The following is a 19,839-nucleotide window of genomic DNA, read 5'->3' on the forward strand; positions in this document are numbered from 1 at the left end:
AGGATGCAATTTCATTGGCAGGTTCTCTGGGCCGGGGCACCTTAGTGTCCGGAGGGATGAAGGGCGTACAAGAATCCTAGATGACCCAAAGTTTCTAAGGCAGAATCCTGATCATGATGGCGCCGCCCGGGAAGGAGCAGGTTTGGGAGAGGAGGTGAGAGGGTTTGTTTTGGATGCGCTGAGTTTGAGATGGCTGTGGGCCATCCTGGGAGGGAGATCAGGCAGGCTCTGGATCTCTGGATGAGAAGCCAGGAGCTTGGAGAGATTGTTTAGTGTCGTCTTCACCCCAGTGACAGTCAGAGAGGTAGGAGTGGGGGTGCTGGTGGAGGGAGCAGGGTTATACTGAACTCTGAGGAATGCTGGCCTGAGGGAAGAAAGGCGGTGAAAGGAGCACTGAGAGGGGGAGGAGGTGGTTGCTCAGGGTCGGGGAAGCCAAGGGAGGCTGGGCTTGCAGCGGGAGGGGCCAGTCTAGGCTCAGCTGCTGCGGAGGCATCCACTAAGAGGAGGGCTGGGAAGAGGGTCCCTGGACAGAGCTGGAGCTGTGGGGCCCAGAGTTTAGAACTGAATGGGTCTCGAGTCCCACAGAAGCTTTCTGCTTTTAGGCAAGGGAAAAGGAGATTGAAGAAGTGATAGATGCAGGCATAACTGATAAGCCAGGGCCCAGGGAGGCGGGGGGGGGGGGGGGGGGGGGTGGGGGTGGGGCGGAGGGTAGGGGGGGTGGGGCCGGGGAGCACATCAAAGTGCAGGTGGAGGAATGACTGGCTCCCTTCCAGGAGAGGAAGAGAGACAGTGGGGTGCACAACACAGAGCTCTTTGGAGGAGGGACATGGAGCCCCCCATATAAGCCTGCAACGAGGGGCCAGGTCGGGGGTAGAGCAGAGTCTAGAAGATTTGAGGCAGCTCCTAGGGGAGAGAGGAGACCTAAGAAGGGAGGAACCAGGGACTGTGAATAAAGACATGAGACAGCCATGGGGCCACCACCCGCAGGGAATCACTTGTCCAGTCAGCACAGGTTCGTGCCTCTCTCAAGCGATACTCAGCACTTCCAGAGCCGCAGAGGAGAGGAGGAGGGCAAGGGCCTCCTTACCTGGGCTGGGGCTGGGCAGGGCAGGAGCCCTTGGAAGTCTGTGTCAGAAGGGCAGCCTTTATGTGGCCTGCTGTGGCCCACCATGGTCTAGAGGCTGTCCAGGTGGACAAGGCACAGGGGCTGCAGCTCCAGCATTTTATTATTTATTTATTTTAAGAGATAGAATCTTGATCTGGCCCCTGGGCTGGAACGCAGTGGCTTGATCATGGCTCACTACAGCCTGGAACTTCTGGACTCAAGCGGTCCTCCCACCCCAGCCTCCCCAGTAGGTGGAACTGTGGGCACCTGCTACCACGCCTGGCTACAGCTCCAGAATTTTAAGTAGCAGGGGCCTTGGGCCAGCCGTCTTGAAGCTGAGTGGGCACCGTGAGTGTGCTGTGCCTAGTTAGCTTGTGTGTTTACTTTCGAGGGCTTTGGGGAGCTGGGAAAGATCATGTCACCTACATCCCAATGACAGCGGGAGGGGTGGGAGTGGGGGTGCTGGTGAGGGGAAAAAGCTTAGAATGAACTCTGAGGAATGTTGCCCTGAGGAGAGAGAGGCAGTGACTGCAGCTAAAGCCTCTCCTTGGCATTGCCTCTGATTAGGAGGCCCTGGGAGCACCATGACACCTAGCAGTGTGCCCAGTGGGCAGGAGGGCGCAGGAGGGAGGATCCAAGCTGGAAAGCTTCCAGGGGGCTGGGAAAGACCAGGACCGTGATCTACATGATGAGGCCTGTGAGACTTCCAGGAAACCTCCTGCCACCGAGGTGTTCTCTGACTTCCCACGCCTCCTTGAAGACTTGCCTCCCACTGACCCAGTGACCCTCACCGCCTCACTGCAGCCTGTCTGGGCCCCTGTCCTGGGTGGGTGGGAGCAGCAGGAAGGCCCATCAAAAGCAGAGGTGAGGTAAGCCGAGGAGTCTGAATGGAAGAGCAGAGATTTCAGGGTCAGTGGAGCAGATGGAAGCTGAGGTGACGGTGGCTGGCTGGGGTAGGGGTTGGGCAAAGCAGGAGTGACTGGTCCAAGCCTCTGCTCAGCTCTGGCCAGGCCTGTCCAGCCCCTCATGCCCTCCCTGCAAGAGGCACATCACTGTTTGCCAGAGCTGACTCTCAGGCCTCCTGCCTGGACCGCTGCAGTATCCTAATTGGTTTCTGTCTCTACCTTCCAAGCCATCCACATGCTGCCACCACTGCAGCCAGATTAATCTTCTTAATACTCTGCTTTGCACATCTCCTCCCTCCCTTCCCACCCACCCAGGGCTTCAGTGGCAGTGTGATAGGCAGAGACAGGTCCAGCTGGAGTCAGGGAGCAGAGGAAGGCTGTTCCACCTGGCCCTGCCGACCTTGTAGCCTTCCCTCCCACCAGCCCCTCTCACCCTTTGATCTGGGCAGACCACTTGATTCTTGGTTCTGCAATGTGCCCTGCACACCCCTTCCCTTGCTGCCTCCAGTGGGGACACCGTCCGTGGACATCCTCCCGGGCTGTCCTCCCCACTGGCCCACTGACCTCAGCCGGGATTGAGCTTCTGTGGCTCCTGGGTTTTGTCCCCAGTGTGGTGTTTAGTTGCAGCCTTGCAGATATCGGTTCTGCCATGTGTGAGCTTGGCCCTGGGCTGGGGTTTCTTACAGGCTTTCACTCCTTTCTTTTGTAGAGCAGCCTCCCAGGAGGTAGTGTTACCCTGTTTAGCAGAAGAGGCCACTGGGGATCTGAGAGGCAAAGGGACTTGCCCAAGGTCACATAGGAAGAAAGTCTCAGAGTTGGTGGTACCTTTCTAACACCAGTGTTCGGCACCCAGAGGGCACACTTACAGCTAGTTGATGGAGCTGCTATGGGGCTTGGGGAGCCCTTGTGCTGGGAAGTACTGAGCAGCTTACTGCTGCTGTAAGGTGACAGCCTGAAGGGAGGTGTTATGAGATGGGAGATGGAGATTTACAGTCTGCATCAGCACAGAGAAGAGACCTGGGGCCTCTGGGTGGGATAAGCTCAGGCTGCCTGGCCTCATTTCACAGAAAGCTCCAATGGGCCTTGACATCTGTGAACAGCAGGAAGGATGCAGGCTAGACCTGGGAAGGGACTTCCATAGATGGGGACGGCCAGTGAGGGGAGGCTGGCTCCAGCCTGATGAGTTTGTGTCTCTCTGCCTGTGCTCTGTCTGGGTGTATGGTGGGGGTGACGTTGTGGAAAGGGTCTTGAGGGCAGAAATGTAGCGCAAGGCACAACGGACCCGGCTCTGCACCTCTCCAGGAGGGCGGTGTGACCTCCATCAAGGCACCACACCCCTCGGAGCCTCAGTTTCCCAGACTGTCTAGGAGGCTCACAGCCCTCCCTCGTTTCGTTGTGAGCAGGGAGGAAATGAAATCCCAGGAGGAGGTCTTCAGCCTAGTTGGCTTGTGGTGGGCACTGGCAGATGTTGGCTCCACCCCTGCCCCTTTTCAACTGTAATTACAGCTCCAGTCCCTGGGGCAACCTTGTTGCTAAGATTATGTCTCAGTGTCCTCATCCTGCATTTTCAGATCGTTCCCAGCCTCCAATGTAGTAACTTGGACAGACCTGGCTATCTGAGGGAGGAGAGCTCTTTTTTCCGTGGCTCACTGGAGGGAATACCGGGGCCCGGGAGAAGAAGACGCATTGACCCTTAGTGTTGCAGGGAGACTAGAGAGAGCGAGGCAGGGCCCTTTCCACCCTCATCAGGCTGCCCTGTTTCTCCAGGCACGGAGCCACTTGGCTGGGCAAGAGAGGGGTTCCAGCCTTTGCTGGCACCGCCCTTGACAAGGGCCAATGAGGCAGGCCTTATGGGGCGGCAGGCCTCGCAGGACCCCAGCATCATCCTTCTCCATGAGCCTCTCGGCGGTGTGCAGGAGAGTGAGGTGTGCATGTGACCACGAGCCGTCGGTACAGACTCCTGAGAGCCCTGTTGATAACACTGGGGAGTGAAGAGAACAGTCTCCTTCTCCACACACAGTAGCAGTTGGACTTTTAGAATTCACTGATTGAGTAAATATGTGACATCAAAAGCTACTGTGTTTTCAGCGACTTTTAAAAGAACGTTTCATTAATTTTTGTTTTTAGCAGCTTTTGGGGGGTATGGTTTATATGCCATGAAATTTGCCCATTATAAGTGTACCTCGACTGTGTCTTCACACTGAGCTGGTCTTTATTCCCAGAGCTCTGTTGATTTGAATATAATTTTATCTACATTAGAAGACATGTTGTGTATCCAGTCCACTGTGTGTCTGGATTCACAAGCCCCTTAACATCACCGTGGCTTGGTTCCGAATCCTGACTGTGTAATATTCTAGGAGTCAGAGGGATGTGGGATTGGGCCCCACCCCAGCTCTTCCTGCCCTGTGACTTTGAACTGGTCACCCTCCATCTCTTGGCGTCTTTTGCTCCTCTGAGACTAGCATGGCAGGACTACTGTGTGAATGGCATGAGGGGAGGTGCATGGTGGGCCAGAGAACCCGTAAAACATCATACCTGTGTGGTCCATGTTCATTTTAATCTAACCCAGGGCCCGAAAACACAGCAAGTGGCAGAGTGACAGGGAGGAGGGTTCGCCGACTCCTGCTCCCTGGCAGACTGGACTTGGAAGCACAGAGAGGGGATCCACTTGGGCAGGTGGGGTCTGAGCCCGGGGCTTTATGTGCGTTGATCCCGGCCCCGCCCCACCTCCCGTACTGCTCACGCTGGAGACACTTAATGGTCCTGTGTGACCTCGCTAACCAGGTCAGGTGGCAGTGCCTCCACTCACAATCCATGGAGCAACGACTTACTTGGGATCTGCTGCAGCAACAGGCTCCATGCCATGCCGGTCCCCACGACAGCTGCTCCCCCTCCGTACAGTTGGCTCTCTGCCTGCCTGCTGGCCCTGGCTGTGCCCCCAGGCCTGTCTTTGTACGGTCTGAAAGTCTATCTCCCTCTGAGTGGCTGTTGACCCTGAGGCCCCCAAATGCCCCTCACCTGCTAGTCAGAAGCCCCTTGTTCCGAGTCTCTCCACCTCCCACCCAAGCTGGCCGCACAAACTAGGGCCATTAGGATACATTTGGTTGTCCCCAGGCCTGGCTGTGGGCTTGGTTGGGCAGCTGGCCAGATGAGGCATTGAGAAGCAAGGAGAGGCGTCTGATGGAATGAGGGCCTCATCTGATTGTTTCATTAACCCAAACTTTTTGAGCACCTACTATGGACTTGGCCTCTGCCCTCCAGGCCAGACACCTAGTCTGTCCAGACATCCATCAGGTGGACAGTGGGGTCCATTGAGCCAACCATATCTCTTCTTGCTTCCCCAGCCCTCTGCCTGGCCACACTCCTCCCTTCTTCAACCAGCACCAGGCTTAGGTTGCTCCTGGTCCCCCCACCCTGTGCCACCCCACCCAAGCCCTTGCCTGGGGAGACTCCACAAGCCCTCAGGCGTTCAAGTGCCGCCTCTCTCCCAACTAAGCCTTTCTCTGTGTGTTCACCCCTCACCTCTTCTCCCCTGAACTCCCAGACTTGCCGCCTGGATAATTTATTTTGGCACTGAAGCATTTAAGCCCTGTTGTGGTTATTCAGCTGTTTTGTGTGTGTACAACGTGTTTCTAGCAGACACTGAGCTCCTGGGAGGCAGGGCGTGTGGCTGGCATGTTTTTGCAGCTCCTTTAATGCCTAGTGCATTGCTAGGCACTTCATATTGAAAGTGAGGTCACTAGTGAGCTGCAATGGCAGATGAGACAGGGTTCGTCATTAGTCCTTCTGAGGACTCTCTAGGGTGCATCCTCTGTCCCTATCCCAGATTCGGGTAGGGAGCATGAAAGGAAATACCTCCAGTATTTCACATTTGGCCAGAGAGGTTGAGAATCTTGCTGAAGGTCACACAGTGAGTGATAGGATAGGTTGTCCCGGGCTCAGGCTGAGGCTCCAGGTGTCTCCTCAACTGTGATAACCCTTCCTGGGTGTCTGGGTGTCTCCATTCTGTCTGTCACCATGTGTGCGACTGGGAATGTGTGCATTTCTCTCTCTCTCTCTCTCTCTCTCTCTCTCTCTCTCTCTGTGTGTGTGTGTGTGTGTGTGTGTGTGTGTATCTGGAAGGAAGCAAGAGTAGCCAGCTGTTGTCCAAGAGAAGGCTGCCAAGTCCACAGAGTAATTGTGGAATACGTGTGACGTTGTGTGGGGCTTCGTGACCGGGTGTGTCTGTGAGGCCTTGGCAATCACCCTCTGACATCCGCCAGCATTGTTGTGCTGCTGGCCTGGGCCTGCTAGGCTGACATTGTAGCCTAGGTCAAGATGGGCCATGCAGCTCCCAGTAGTCGATAGGGCGGAACCCACAACACAGGCCTCCCGTTAAGCCTGCGGCCCCTGAATCTGAGACCCAGAGCTGGGGAATGGCTGCGGGTATGCGTTTCACGTGGCCCTTTCCTGGGGCCCCTGCCCCTGGGTGCATTTCCTCCTGGAGCCTTTGGGGCAGGGTCCTCCCCATGGGCCTGAGCATCCAGCAACCCCTCCACACAAGCTTGCTGTTCCTGCTCCTCCTCTCCCTGGTGTCCCATGTTTGGAGGACTGGGTCGAGGGGCTCGGGGATAAACCAGCTGCCTCACATCCCACCCTGCCCTGCAGCCCGAGGAGCTTACCAACGCCCTAGAAATCAGCAACATCGTCTTCACCAGCCTCTTTGCCCTGGAGATGCTGCTGAAGCTGCTCGTGTATGGTCCCTTTGGCTACATCAAGAATCCCTACAACATCTTCGATGGTGTCATTGTGGTCATCAGGTATGACTACTCCCCGCCACTGACTCTCACTTGAGGAATGCCAGCAGGGGTGGCTTGGGGCCAGGGGCAATGCCACCTATTCCCCTGGGGTGGAGGGGTCTGGAGTCAGGCCCCACTGACCCCACAGGATCTGCCACTCCCCCTAGGTGGGGGGCTGTCTGTGTCCTCATGCTCCCTCCATCTCTCTCTTGGCCCTACCTTGCTCATGTGGACCTTAGGCTCACCTCTTCATTGCCCAGGACCCTCTTTAGTCTCCTCTCCCCACTCCTACCTCTTGTCCTTGACTCCACCCAGGCCTGGGATGGGCGAGGGTTGGGGATTGGCTTTAGAGAGGAGTTGGAAGAAGTATGAGGCCCAGCCAGCTGCCCGGCTCGAAAAGTGCTTGGAAATCATCTCAGACACCAGCAACTTGCTTTAGGGTTTCCAAGACTTTGGGAAAGTGCTCCTTCCTCCCCAGGCCTGGGGCCAGGAGAACCACTTTATTGCTTTTGGAATTGGCTTTAGATTTCATTAGAAGAGAACAAAGCAAATATTCCATAACTTGATGCAGTTGCATTGGCCAAATTTAGGGAGGGGGCTGTCTGCTGCCAGGATGTGATCTCTGGCAGGGATGAGAGGGCAGAGGGGGCTGGGCTGTCACCCAAATCCTCACTATCTCGGAGGCTCCTGCTTGGAGGTCTGGGTGCCCACCTGTGCCCCATTTTCTCTTGATGTGCCCTTGGGTGCTACCGAGTCCTCTCCGAGGGAGTAGGGGGAAAGCGTGAAGGTGCAGGGGCTCAGGCTGCCTGCCCCTTTTGCAGCGTGTGGGAGATTGTGGGCCAGCAGGGGGGCGGCCTGTCGGTGCTGCGGACCTTCCGCCTGATGCGTGTGCTGAAGCTGGTGCGCTTCCTGCCGGCGCTGCAGCGGCAGCTGGTGGTGCTCATGAAGACCATGGACAACGTGGCCACCTTCTGCATGCTGCTCATGCTCTTCATCTTCATCTTCAGGTGAGGGCGGCGTGGCACCGTGCCGGCTGAGAGACTGGCCGGGCTGGGGGCAGGAGGGCCTGAGGGGTGGGGAGCACTGGGCTCTGACCCCTAGCTTGTGACCCCCTTGTGCCCACAGCATCCTGGGCATGCATCTCTTCGGCTGCAAGTTTGCCTCCGAGCGGGATGGGGACACCCTGCCAGACCGGAAGAATTTTGACTCCTTGCTCTGGGCCATCGTCACTGTCTTTCAGGTGCGAGGGTAACAGGGCAGGGCGTGGACAGGGGCCGTCAGGTGCTGCTAGTATAGGCCCTGACTCCTGTCCTCTGCCCACAGATCCTGACCCAGGAGGACTGGAACAAAGTCCTGTACAATGGTATGGCCTCCACGTCATCCTGGGCAGCCCTTTACTTCATCGCCCTCATGACCTTCGGCAACTACGTGCTCTTCAATTTGCTGGTCGCCATTCTGGTGGAGGGCTTCCAGGCGGAGGTAACCTGCTGCCCTGCCCATCTCACCCTGCCCACAGCAGTCCCACTTCCAATGGGCTGCCTGTCATGAGCCTCCTCCCTCTGCTGCCAACTTTGGGGGCCTGGGAGGTCCCACAGGAAGCGCCTCTTAGACTAAGCCAGGGCGGACCAGGGATGGGAGGCTCGGGGTCTCATGCAGCCCCTTGTCACATGGGACACAGGATGGTTGTGTGAGCTTCCTCCTCCAAAGCTTAGCTACTGAGTAGACATCCATTTCGGTGTTGGCTAGACCCCTTCCCCAGAGAGGCAGACCAGATAAGTGTCTGACTGTGGTTCAGCTGGACTCCTGAGCACAGTGCTCTATGGAACACCTGGAGAGGACTCCTCTGAGCTGAGGGGTGCAGGAAGCTTGTGTGCAAGTCATCTGAGCTCTGACTGAGCAGATGAAGATGCCACTAAGACCAGGGCAGGGCTTAGCTGCCCAGGGTGAGAAATGAGCCCAATTAGCTACGGGCATGGCAGAGATGAGCGTCCTATTTCCAGCCCAGGCTCCATCACCTTCGTCACAGGCAGCGTCATCAATTAATATTGATTTACATTGATCCTGCCCTTGCCGTGTCAGCAAGCAGCCTCTGCCCAAAGGGCTGCACCCCCTCCTCTCCCTCAGCTCTGCCTCTCTTCCCACCCAAGCCCCTAGACCCACCCCAGCTTGCTGGGGCCTCAAACAGGGCAGTTTGACCCAACCTAGAAATGCTGCAGGTTGGGTCTGGAGAAGCTCTTGGTCCAGTTCTCTCCGGGTGACCCGGATGGAAACTCCCGCTGCGGCCTGGTCTATAAATACCCAGCACACGGTGGAAAAACAAAAATCTATTTTCTGACTCTTTCCCAGTCTTGCAAGGGAGGGCTTTTCCCTGTAGGCCGGCTGGGTTGGTGGGGTGCAGTGTATCTGTCCCACACTGGCCTTTCTCCCTGCTACCGTTTTCAGTCTGTAATTATCCGTTACCGCATTTCCTCCCCACTATGGGGCAGCCAGGGAAGCTGGTAGGGGAGGCTTTGGTGATGGCTGTGACTCTTGCAGGAAGGAAGGGATGCCAGTATGCTCCCTGGAATGGGACACTAATTTGGGGGTTCCCTGAGGCCTGAAGAATTAAGGGGCACCACAGTGCTCCCACAAGAGCCGGTAGACTCACTCTGCTGCTGCTCAGGGCCTATAAGAGGAGGAGCTGAGTGAGGACCGGGCCTCCTGGCCCCTTCCAAAGGCCGCTCCTGCCAGCCACGGTTCCCTCAGAAAAATTCCCGTCCAGCTCTGTGGAGGGAAATGGAAAACACTGCGAGCCTAGTCCCCTCCCCTCCTCTGCCACTCAGCCGCCAAGGCGGTCTGCAGGTGCCCAGCACAGATGGCCCCTCCCCAGCACTCGGTCCTTTCAGCAAACACCTTGTTAACTGGAGTGCAGCCCAGCGGCCTGGTTGCTAGGCAACAGCAAAGCTGGAGTGTGGGAATGAGAGCAGCCTGGCCCTGGGGCAGCCTGGTCACTCTGGCCCTGCTGGGGGCCTGGGAGCTGCCGCAGTGTGAGGGCTCAACAAGGCCCGGGCAGCCACACCCTCCCCAACCTTTGCAGTGTCAGGACCTTTGCAAGGAGGATCTCACTCAGAATGCGGCGTCGGGCGGTGATGCTTCAGGCCTGGGGTGGGATGCAGAAAGGATTTTAGGAACATCCCCTGTCCATGGGAGTGGGCAGTAACTGTGGCCTCGGAGTGCCCAGGAGGGGCTGGGCCAGTTGCTCCACTGTCCTTCACGTGGTGGGCAGGGGTGGGGAGTGTCCTTCGATGCCCATGGCCTGGACACCTCCAAGGCCCCTGCCCTCTCCTGGGTAAGGTTTCCGGGGGCCCCACGGTCTGGCAGGGGAGTCTGGTTTTGCTGTTGTGATGGCCTGGGATTTTTGTTTTTATTTTGACAAATAAGACAACCCACCTTGGCAGAGGAAGTGGCTGCCGCATTTTGGTGGGATTCCGCAGCAGGAGGCCTCAAGGGTAGCCCCCCTGCTGGCCTTGCTACCCTGCCAGGAGCTAGGAGGGGGTGGTCCAGGGACACAGCCTGCTTGGCTGGTGATTTCCTGACTTGCAGGGGGCAGCGCCCTGAATCCCTGTGTATTTATCATTCACACACTTAATTAAATGAACAGGCAGCAGGCCCTGTGTGAGACCATTAATTGATACTAAACAACATCAGAGCCATCATCTCAGCATTACTTGTCACATCCCATCTCAAACGGGGCAGCTGGATCTATTCTGATCTGAAGGGACTTAAGCCAAGAGCATGAGATGTTATGAGGCCTGACTTGGCTCCGTGTTGACTCTGACTTTTGTCCATTCCTTTCCCTGCTTCCTACTCATTTCCCAAGCCCACTGCCTCCAAGCCAGTGAGAGGAGAGGGGTGTTCTGAGCCACAGACTCGGGTTCCAGGCCCAGATCCACCTCTTACTCTGTATGATTTGGGGCAGTTTTCTCAACTTCTCCAAATCTCGAGTTTCTCCTGTGTAAGATGGCGATCCTGGAACCTACTTCCTACCTTGCAAGGAAGCCAGCTGGTGTTAAGGAGGTAGTTTCCCATGCCGGGCACACCCTTCATGAATGGTGGCTGTTATTATTAGGATTATGGGGGGACTTGATTCTTTCCTGCCCTTGTCCCCATCTTTTTGGCCTCTGCCCTCACCCTTCAGATTCATTCTGGCCTGAGGGCCTGTAGTTGAATTCTGGAAGGCTGTTCTATCCCCTCTCTGCCCCCTATTCCCCGTGTCTCTCATTTCCCCTGCTGTGGGGTTTGCGCCCCTCCTTTTCTTCATCCTCTCTCGACACTGCTGATATCTGAAGGCCCCGAGCGCCTGTGACCAGCGGCCCTCCCCTGCCTCCCCCTTTCCCTGTAGGAAATCAGCAAACGGGAAGATGCGAGTGGACAGTTAAGCTGTATTCAGCTGCCTGTCGACTCCCAGGGGGTAGGTACGCGATCATGAGCCGGCATGCCTCCCGTGCCCCGTGCCCCTCCACTCCACCTCCGTGTCTCTGTGCTCGTGTTCACGCTCCGCTGCTGTGCAACCTGTCATAGCCGTGATGGTCGTTGGTGTTGTGAGGTTTGCTTCGATTTTAAGTCCCTTCCCCCTTGAGGACACGGAAGGGAGGTACCTCCTTGCCTCTGTCCCCATCAACCCGCCAAGGGCACCATCTCCATCTCTGCCAGACCGGTGGATGGGCCGGAGAAGGAAGGGACTTAGAATCCTCTGTGTGCACGTGTGTGCGGCGCCCCATGTGTGAGGCACCCTGTGTGTGCGTGCCTGTGCTGAGGTCCCGGAGGAGTCCCAGACGTCCGGCTTCAGTGGAGTCAAGATCTGTGGCCATAGACCATACTCCCCCATCTCCCACCCCTTCACCCCTTGCCCCAGGCTCCTGTTGGAGACCCCGCAAGCTGCCTCAGCTCAGGACAAGTCCTTGGAGGATGTGGGGATGGGATGTGGCTCTTGCCAAAATGTACCGACATTTTAAATCACTCTGAGCCTTTGGCCCCTTCATCACCCAGTTAGGTCCAGCTGGCACTCTCAGGGCTGGCTCCCCCTCTGGCCCCATGATGAGCCTGTGCTTTGCTGTTCCCTGCCCTGGCACCAGAATTCGGGGCAAAGCCAACATTCCTGTGGGACCCCATGGTGCTGTATATCCCGAGCAGGCCCCTGGAGATCCCACTTGATAATTAAAGGCCTCGTTAGGGCTGTAAACTGAGTTAATGAAAATGATCCCCTGAGATGCCAATTACCCAATATTTATGTCCTTATCAAAAGTAGCAATCAAGTATTTTTTAATAACTTCTTAAGGAGAAATGTGTAATTACTGGGGAACCTACTGACCTGCTAAGAAGAAAGAAAAAACTGTCCCAGAGACAGGGAGAGAGGTAAAAATGGGGCCAGGGAGGGGGCTGGGACTTGGGGAAGATGAAGGGAAGACACTGAGGGACTGAAGTGGCGTCCTCGGGCTGAGCTGCTCTGTCTGGGGTCTTTCAATTTCCTTCCAGGGTCCTCGAGTCTGAGGCTCAGGGGAGGGGAGCTGTGGAGAGAAAGCAAAGGGCCTCCAGTGGACTTTTGCAAGAGAGGCTCTAGTGACCACTTCACTCAGGTCCCCAGGACCCCAGCCCCCTCTGGCCTGTGCCACCCACCACCTAGCTCCCCCTTCTCTCCCCAGCCAACCTTGGTGACCGTTCATCCAGGCTGGTTGTGCTGTGGGCTCACGTAAGACGTGGCCTTTTCTGAGTTGTGGCTGGAGAGGCAGAGGTGGTGGGGCCCTGGGAAGCCTTGGGCCCTAAGCCTGGGGGGTCTGGCCTGCGCCGGTGCATGCCTCGTGCCGTGGTTGCTGGTTCCTGTGGCCTATATGTGGTGTGTGTGTGTGTGAAGAGAGGGAGGCCCGGTCCATCCCAACCTCCCCAGCCTGGCCCGATTCCTAATGGTCTGCTGCTTCCCTGCCCTAGGGAGATGCCAACAAGTCCGAATCAGAGGCCGATTTCTTCTCACCCAGCCTGGATGGTGATGGGGACAGGAAGAAGTGCTTGGCCCGTGAGTACCTATCCCGGGGTACGGCTTTGGGCCCTGGGCCAGCCCTGAGTGGACTCGGGATCTCTCCCTCTGTCCCCCTGCAGTGGTGTCCCTGGGAGAGCACCCGGAGCTGCGGAAGAGCCTGCTGCCGCCTCTCATCATCCACACGGCCGCCACACCCATGTCGCTGCCCAAGAGCACCAGCACGGGCCTGGGCGAGGCGCTGGGCCCCACGTCGCGCCGCACCAGCAGCAGCGGGTCGGCGGAGCCCGGGGCGGCCCACGAGATGAAGTCACCGGTAGGGGGTGCATGTGGGTACCCTGACCGTGGGAGATACTCCAAGGAGGACAGGAGGAGGAGAGGATGGAGGCAGGCGGGTCCAAGGGCATAGCCCCTGCCCCATGGGCTGGATGGGGTCTGGGTGTGCCTGGACAAGGCCCTGGGGAGTCCGAGCCGGTGATGCAAGCCAGGCAAGGAGCCCTAGTCTGGGGGATGAAAGAACAGGGCCTAAGCTGACCTGTTCTGTTCCCTAGCTGAGTGACCTCGGGCAAGACACCACCTCTCGGAGCTGCTTCTGTAAAATGGGGGTGGGGTGTGCCTACCTCCTCAAGACCGAATAATAATAGTAGCAGACCCTCATCTAGGTACTGATTATGTGCCAGACACTTTTCTAAACACCACTCCGAAGCATTCTAAATGCATTTAATCCTCACAGCAACGCTGGGAGGTAGATACCACAACGATTCCCATTTTACAGAGGGGGCTTGAGCCTCAGATTGCAGAAGGGAATGGCAGAGCCAGCATTTTAATCCGGGAGGCTAGTGTTGGTGCCATGCGCTCGCGATTTTATTTATTTTTAATTTTTAAAATTTCACTTTTAATTGACGAATACTAATCGTGTATATTTATGGGGCACAATGTGACGTTTTGATATATGCATACATTATGGGATGATTACATCAAGCTAATTAGCATATGCATCACTTCACATACTTATGTTTTTGTGTGTGGTGTGAACATTTAAAAATCTACTCTCTTAGCAATTTTGAAATATACATTACCTTATTATTGACTATAACCATCATGCTGTGCAATAAATCTCGAAAATGATTTCTCTTGTCCAACTGAAATTTTGTATCCTTTGGCTAAGCCTTCCCCATTGGCCCCATCCTTACCCCTCCCAACCCCAGCCTCTGCTAATCACCATTCTGCTCTCTACTTCTATGAGTTCAATTTTTTTGAATTTCACATATAAGTGAGATCATATGGTATTTATTTGTCTGTCTGTGCCTTGTGTATTTCACTTAGCATAATGTCCTCCAGTTCATCCGTGTTGTCACAAATGACAGTCTTCTTTTTTAAGGCTGAATAGTATTCCACAGTGCATGTATGCCATATTTTCTTTCTTTCCTTTCCTTTCTGCTCTGTCGCCCAGGCTGGAGTGCAGTGGCGTGATCTCAGCTCACTGCATGCAACCTCTGCCTCCCAGGTTCAAGCGATTCTCCTGCCTCAGCCTCCTGATTAGCTGGGATTATAGGCATGTGCCACCATGCCTGGCTAATTTTTTGTATTTTTAGTAGAGATGGGATTTCACCATGTTGGCCAGGCTAGTCTCAAATACCTGGCCTCAAGTGATCTGCCTGGCTTGGCCTCCCAAAGTGCTGGGATTACAGGCATGAGCCACTGCGCCTGGCCCATATTTTCTTTATCCAGTCTTCCACTGATGGATACTTAGGTTGATTCCATATATTGGCTATTGTGAATAATGCTGAAATGAAGATAGGAGTGTCCATATCTCGTCCACATACTGATTTCAAATCCTTTGGATAAATACCCAGTGGTGGAATTGCTAGGTCATATGGCAACTCTATTTTTAGGTTTTTGAGGAACCTGCAAACTGTTTTCCATAATGGCCGTACTAATTTACATTTCCACCAACAGGACACGAAGGTTCCCTTTCCTCCACAGCCTCACCAGCACTTGCTGTCTTTCATCACGTTCATAGTAGCCAATCCAACAGGTGTGAGATAACTCACTGTGGTTTTAATTTGCATTTCCCTGGTGATTAGTGACATTGAGCATTTCTTCATATACCTGTTGGCCATCTGTGTCTCCTTTTTTTTTTTGAGATGGAGTTTTGCTCTGTCACCAGGCTGGAGTGCAACAGTTCACTGCAACCTCTGCCTTCCAGGTTCAAGCGATTGTCCTGCCTCAGCCTCCCGAGTAGCTGGGATTATAGGCATGCGCCACCACGCCCAACTAATATTTTGTATTTTTAGTAGAGATGGGGTTTCATCACATTGGCCAGGCTGGTCTCGAACTCCTGGCCTCAGGTCATCTGCCCGCCTTGGCCTCCCAATGTGCTGGGATTACTAGTGTGAGCCACGGTGCCCGGCCCTGTATCTCCTTTTGAGGAATGTCTATTCAGGCCCTTTGCCCATTTTTTAGATTGGGTTAATTTTTTGCTGTTGAGTTGTGTTTCTTCACCCCATTATATATACTGCCCATGAGCTGATTATAACACTTCTCTTACCAACTAAATGAGGAATGAGCTCTATTGCCATATCTATTTTACAGATGAGGAAACAGATGCACAGAGAGACTTAATAACTTGCCCCAGGTCACTCAGTTGTTTGGGGTGAGCCAGGATCTGAACACAGGCATCAGAGTCCAGAGCTCCTGCTCACACCCCTACACTTGATATGATGCCAGTGAGGCTCCCAGGAGACCGGGTGCACATGAGAGGACAGGGCTGCTCAGCCCTGCCTGAGACCACTCCTCCCCTGCTCACCCACAGCCCAGCGCTCGCAGCTCCCCGCACAGCCCCTGGAGCGCTGCAAGCAGCTGGACCAGCAGGCGCTCCAGCCGGAACAGCCTCGGCCGTGCCCCCAGCCTGAAGCGGAGAAGCCCAAGTGGGGAGCGGCGGTCCCTGTTGTCGGGAGAAGGCCAGGAGAGCCAGGATGAGGAGGAGAGCTCGGAAGAGGAGCGGGCCAGCCCTGCGGGCAGCGACCGTCGCCACAGAGAGTCCCTGGAGCGGGAGGCCAAGAGTTCCTTTGACCTGCCAGACACACTGCAGGTGCCAGGGCTGCACCGCACTGCCAGTGGCCGAGGCTCTGCTTCTGAGCACCAGGACTGCAATGGCAAGTCGGCTTCGGGGCGCCTGGCCCGGGCCCTGCGACCCGACGACCCCCCACTGGATGGGGATGACGCGGATGACGAGGGCAACCTGGTGAGGCCCCTGTGGGCACAGTGACCCCTCGCCCCTGACCTTGAAAGAGGGGAGCTGTACCTGGCCCGGCAGGGTACAAGGGAGTTACCATTCCAAGCCCAGGGGATATCAAGGGGCAGCTGGAAACCGAGCTCCAAACAGTCCCTTTTCTCCCTCTGCCCGCCTTGCCAAACCCCAGATCCTTGTCATGCCTATGCCTGGGGCTGCGGCTCTGCCACCCTTGGTGGATATGAATGATTTTGGGCAGATGTGTATGAATCTTTCATGGCCCTCCCCCTGTGACTCAGAAAGACCCATCGCTCATCTCTCCAAACTGATGCCCCCCATCCCCCTTTCTCATCTCAACCTCATCACAAGCCTTGACTTCCCACTTCTTCCATATCCATGTGCCCCTCCCCCAACCCCCTCACCACCACCATTCCCCCCGGGGACGGGGTGCAGTGACCTCAGGGTTAGCACGTGAAGAGTAGGCCCGGTGTCTCCTCAGCTGAGGTGTGTCTCTGAACAGACAGATGTGTGGGGCCAGTGTCTGATAACTGATGCTGCTTCCCAGCCCAGCAGGAGGGGCAGGCGGGGGCTGGGCTGCAGGCAGGAGTGGGGACTGGGGAGAGCAGGGTTGGGGATGCAGGGGAGGAGAGGGAGGAGATGGAGAGGCAAGGAGTCCTCAGGGATGAGGAGGGGGCCTGGCAAGGTTGACAGGGAGATGAGGAGTGTGGCTTTAGGAATAAAGGAAGAGAGGCAGGGCAGAGCCTGGGCCCCAGGTGGGAGAGGGTAGACAAGGAGTGAGGGTCCTGACGCTGCTGAGGAGCCAGGAGCCGGGCAACCTGGAGGCCTGGTCCTGCTCATACTCCAGTGTTTGTTCTGCAGAGCAAAGGGGAACGGGTGCGCGCGTGGATCCGAGCCCGACTCCCTGCTTGCTGCCTTGAGCGAGACTCCTGGTCAGCCTACATCTTCCCTCCTCAGTCCAGGTAAGTGACAGGGCAGGGGTCTGACCTGTGTCCCGACCTCTTCTCACGGGAAATTACCCCTGGCGGTGCTATCAGGGAGTTGAGAAGTGGCACCCTGCCTGGGGGTGTGAGCGGGGTGGCCTCAGCTGGGAAGGCTCTGGAAGGGTAGGGGCTGCGGGCGGTGCTTCTCTCTTCTCAGCTGTTGCCTCTGTGCCTGGGCAGGTTCCGCCTCCTGTGTCACCGGATCATCACCCACAAGATGTTCGACCACGTGGTCCTCGTCATCATCTTCCTTAACTGCATCACCATTGCCATGGAGCGCCCCAAAATTGACCCCCACAGCGCTGTGAGTCACCAGCCCCACTCAGGGCAAGACTTCTCCTGGGGTTTGCATTCAGGACCAGTGAGGGAGGCGAGGAGGCCACAGTTGCTGATCTGCAGGTCACACAGCAGGAAGTGAGGGAGCCAGGACTCTCCCTTAGGTCTCTCACTAGATGCTGGTCCCCAGGACACCCCCTGTGTCCTCTCCTGCCTCAGTTTCCCTTCTATGATACACCAGCCCAGCTGGGTGCTTCGTCTCACTCCAGGCTATTTCTCATGAGCCAGAGGCTTTGTGGGGCACACGCGTGAGTCGGGGAGTGCTGGGGTGGTGCAGAGGCTGTGTGCAGACGGGGAGGCATCTTGCTCAGTCTGCCTCGGGGACTTGGGGGCATGCAGAGCAGTCATGGAAACTGTTTTTGCTCCTGGTAGTCCTTCCAGGTCAAAAACAAGTAGATTTTCAGGGGCCTTAGTGGGGACATGGGTCACTTCTGCTTGGTTGCGAACCTGTCAGTCCTTCTCAGAAGGAGAGCCAGAGTCCCTGGACATACCGCCCCAGGGTCGAATCCCTTCAGGGTGGGCCCAGCTGGCCCTGGGAGCTGTGTCTTCCCAGCCTGGCATCATAGCCCTTCGCTGTCGGCAGCAATTCTGGTTCCAGAAGGATGGGTGGGGAGTGGCTGTGTTTCCCCTCACGGCATGCTACACCACTTGCTTAGAGGTGGCCAGGGTTTGCCTGTCATCCCTCCTTGCCATCTCCCACACCATTGTTTACATTTCAGTGCTGCTGGGGCTTCTGTTTTCTATTAGAGTTGGGGTGGAGGGAGCCTGAGGAATGGCGGGAGCAGCCCAGGACTAGGCGGGTGAGAGAGCACCCGCATTGGGGACCTCACACCCGGAGTCACAGGGTAAGGCAGGGGCGCTGGCTGTACTCCAGCCTTGGCTGCCTCCCGCCTGAGGCCCTGCTGTAGAGCTGTCTGTCACCATGTCACTGTCTCCACGTCTCTCTCACCATCTTCCCACTCAGCTCCTCCATCTCCAGCTCTGTCACCGTACCTGCTCCTCTCCTTCCCTCCTCTCTGTGCTCACACTCTGCCCGCCACCTCTCTAGAGATCTGCGCCTGTCTCCTGGTCACCCAGGGAGGGACTCAGTCCACAGATGCCAGGGAACTAGATGGCCTTCCTCCCTGCCCTGCCCCAACCTGGACCTGGGAGTGCACAGTCTGTGTCAGGACCCCAGGTTCCACTGCTGCTCCATTTCTGGGGCGCACAGCAGGAAAGCAAGTGAAGAGGGTGGGATGGCGGGCAGGGGTCAGAGATCAAGTGAGATCCTGCCGCAGTTTTTAAAAGGAACCAGGGAATAGGGCTTAGGACGTGGGACGGGACGCAGATCACAGCACTGCGGTGCAGATCCTCTTCCCCTCTGGCTAAGTGGCTGTAGGGGCGGGGAGCTCTGGTCACAGACGGGGGTGCGACTGTCTGCAGAGCTGCAGGGGAGTCCAGGGACCTGGCACTGGCTCTGTGTGTGTATGAGAGGGGCATGATCTGCATTGTTGTGGAGGGTGGGAGTCGTTTTCTGAGTCAAACGTTAGAAGCAGGTTTTGACTTGTGTATGCAGAGCAGACCTGGCCCAAGGGTGGGGGCTTCCTGTCGGGCAACCCCTGTCTTCCCTGTCTCGCAGGAACGCATCTTCCTGACCCTCTCCAACTACATCTTCACCGCAGTCTTTCTGGCTGAAATGACAGTGAAGGTGATGGGGGCTGGTGTTGGCTTGGGCCCTCTGGTTCCTGCTGGGGGTGGAGACGGCTTGGGCTGAGGGTGGGAGGGTTGGCTGCAACGCAGGGCAGGGCTGGGGCCAGCAGGGAGCGCGGCCGGTGACGAGGCGGCGGTCCCCAGGTGGTGGCGCTGGGCTGGTGCTTCGGGGAGCAGGCGTACCTGCGCAGCAGCTGGAACGTGCTGGACGGGCTGTTGGTGCTCATCTCCGTCATCGACATTCTGGTGTCCATGGTCTCTGACAGCGGCACCAAGATCCTGGGCATGCTGAGGGTGCTGCGGCTGCTGCGGACCCTGCGCCCGCTCAGGTGACCCCCTCCCCAGCACCAGAACACCTCCAACAGGTGGCCCCCTCCGCAGGGACACCTCCGACCACCAGCACCCCCTGCCACCAAACAAAAGCCCGCACAGGCCAGCCTTCTGTCTGTGACCCCCACAGGCGATCCTGTCCCTGCCCCAGACAGCACTCAGATTACGGCCCCAGTAATTTCCCTCCAGGCACACACCTGCTTTCCTCCTCTTCAACATGACATATTCCTCAGGGCCGCCACACCATGTGATGTAAGGTGACTGCAGCCCCGTGCAGCGCACAGCACAAGGGGCCACAAGGGGCCAAGGGGCTCACAGTCTTCAGCTGCAGCTCTCCCTTGTGTGGCCCCTAGGAGTGACACTCAGCCCCTCCCCGTGAGGTGACAGACTCCTCTTGCTGGCTTTCCCCATCTTCAGGCCCCTGCCAGGGACCACCCCCAGGTGACATTT

The 19,839-nt window shown here is 56.7% G+C and overlaps 1 protein-coding gene across 12 annotated transcripts in view; it reads left to right on the forward strand.

Annotated features, from left to right (window-relative positions):
- The window catches only part of CACNA1G (calcium voltage-gated channel subunit alpha1 G), a 67,003-nt gene that overhangs the window by 23,525 nt on the left and 23,639 nt on the right, over positions 1 to 19,839 (forward strand). For 6 of the 12 annotated variants that reach the window (XM_033183491.1, XM_033183496.1, XM_033183490.1 and 3 more), the window contains 12 exons: positions 6,658 to 6,809; positions 7,610 to 7,795; positions 7,914 to 8,028; positions 8,112 to 8,267; positions 11,170 to 11,238; positions 12,753 to 12,837; positions 12,921 to 13,114; positions 15,614 to 16,045; positions 16,913 to 17,013; positions 17,215 to 17,338; positions 18,989 to 19,057; positions 19,204 to 19,388. In XM_033183491.1, the coding sequence (XP_033039382.1) occupies positions 6,658 to 6,809; positions 7,610 to 7,795; positions 7,914 to 8,028; positions 8,112 to 8,267; positions 11,170 to 11,238; positions 12,753 to 12,837; positions 12,921 to 13,114; positions 15,614 to 16,045; positions 16,913 to 17,013; positions 17,215 to 17,338; positions 18,989 to 19,057; positions 19,204 to 19,388 (1,868 nt within the window). The remainder of the gene's footprint in view (positions 1 to 6,657; positions 6,810 to 7,609; positions 7,796 to 7,913; positions 8,029 to 8,111; positions 8,268 to 11,169; positions 11,239 to 12,752; positions 12,838 to 12,920; positions 13,115 to 15,613; positions 16,046 to 16,912; positions 17,014 to 17,214; positions 17,339 to 18,988; positions 19,058 to 19,203; positions 19,389 to 19,839) is intronic. The other 6 variants (XM_033183497.1, XM_033183492.1, XM_033183498.1 and 3 more) reach the window with 1 other exon arrangement.

The sequence above is a fragment of the Trachypithecus francoisi genome, unplaced genomic scaffold (genome assembly GCF_009764315.1).
Source record: "Trachypithecus francoisi isolate TF-2019V2 unplaced genomic scaffold, Tfra_2.0 Lachesis_group20, whole genome shotgun sequence".
Taxonomy (NCBI): domain Eukaryota; kingdom Metazoa; phylum Chordata; class Mammalia; order Primates; family Cercopithecidae; genus Trachypithecus; species Trachypithecus francoisi.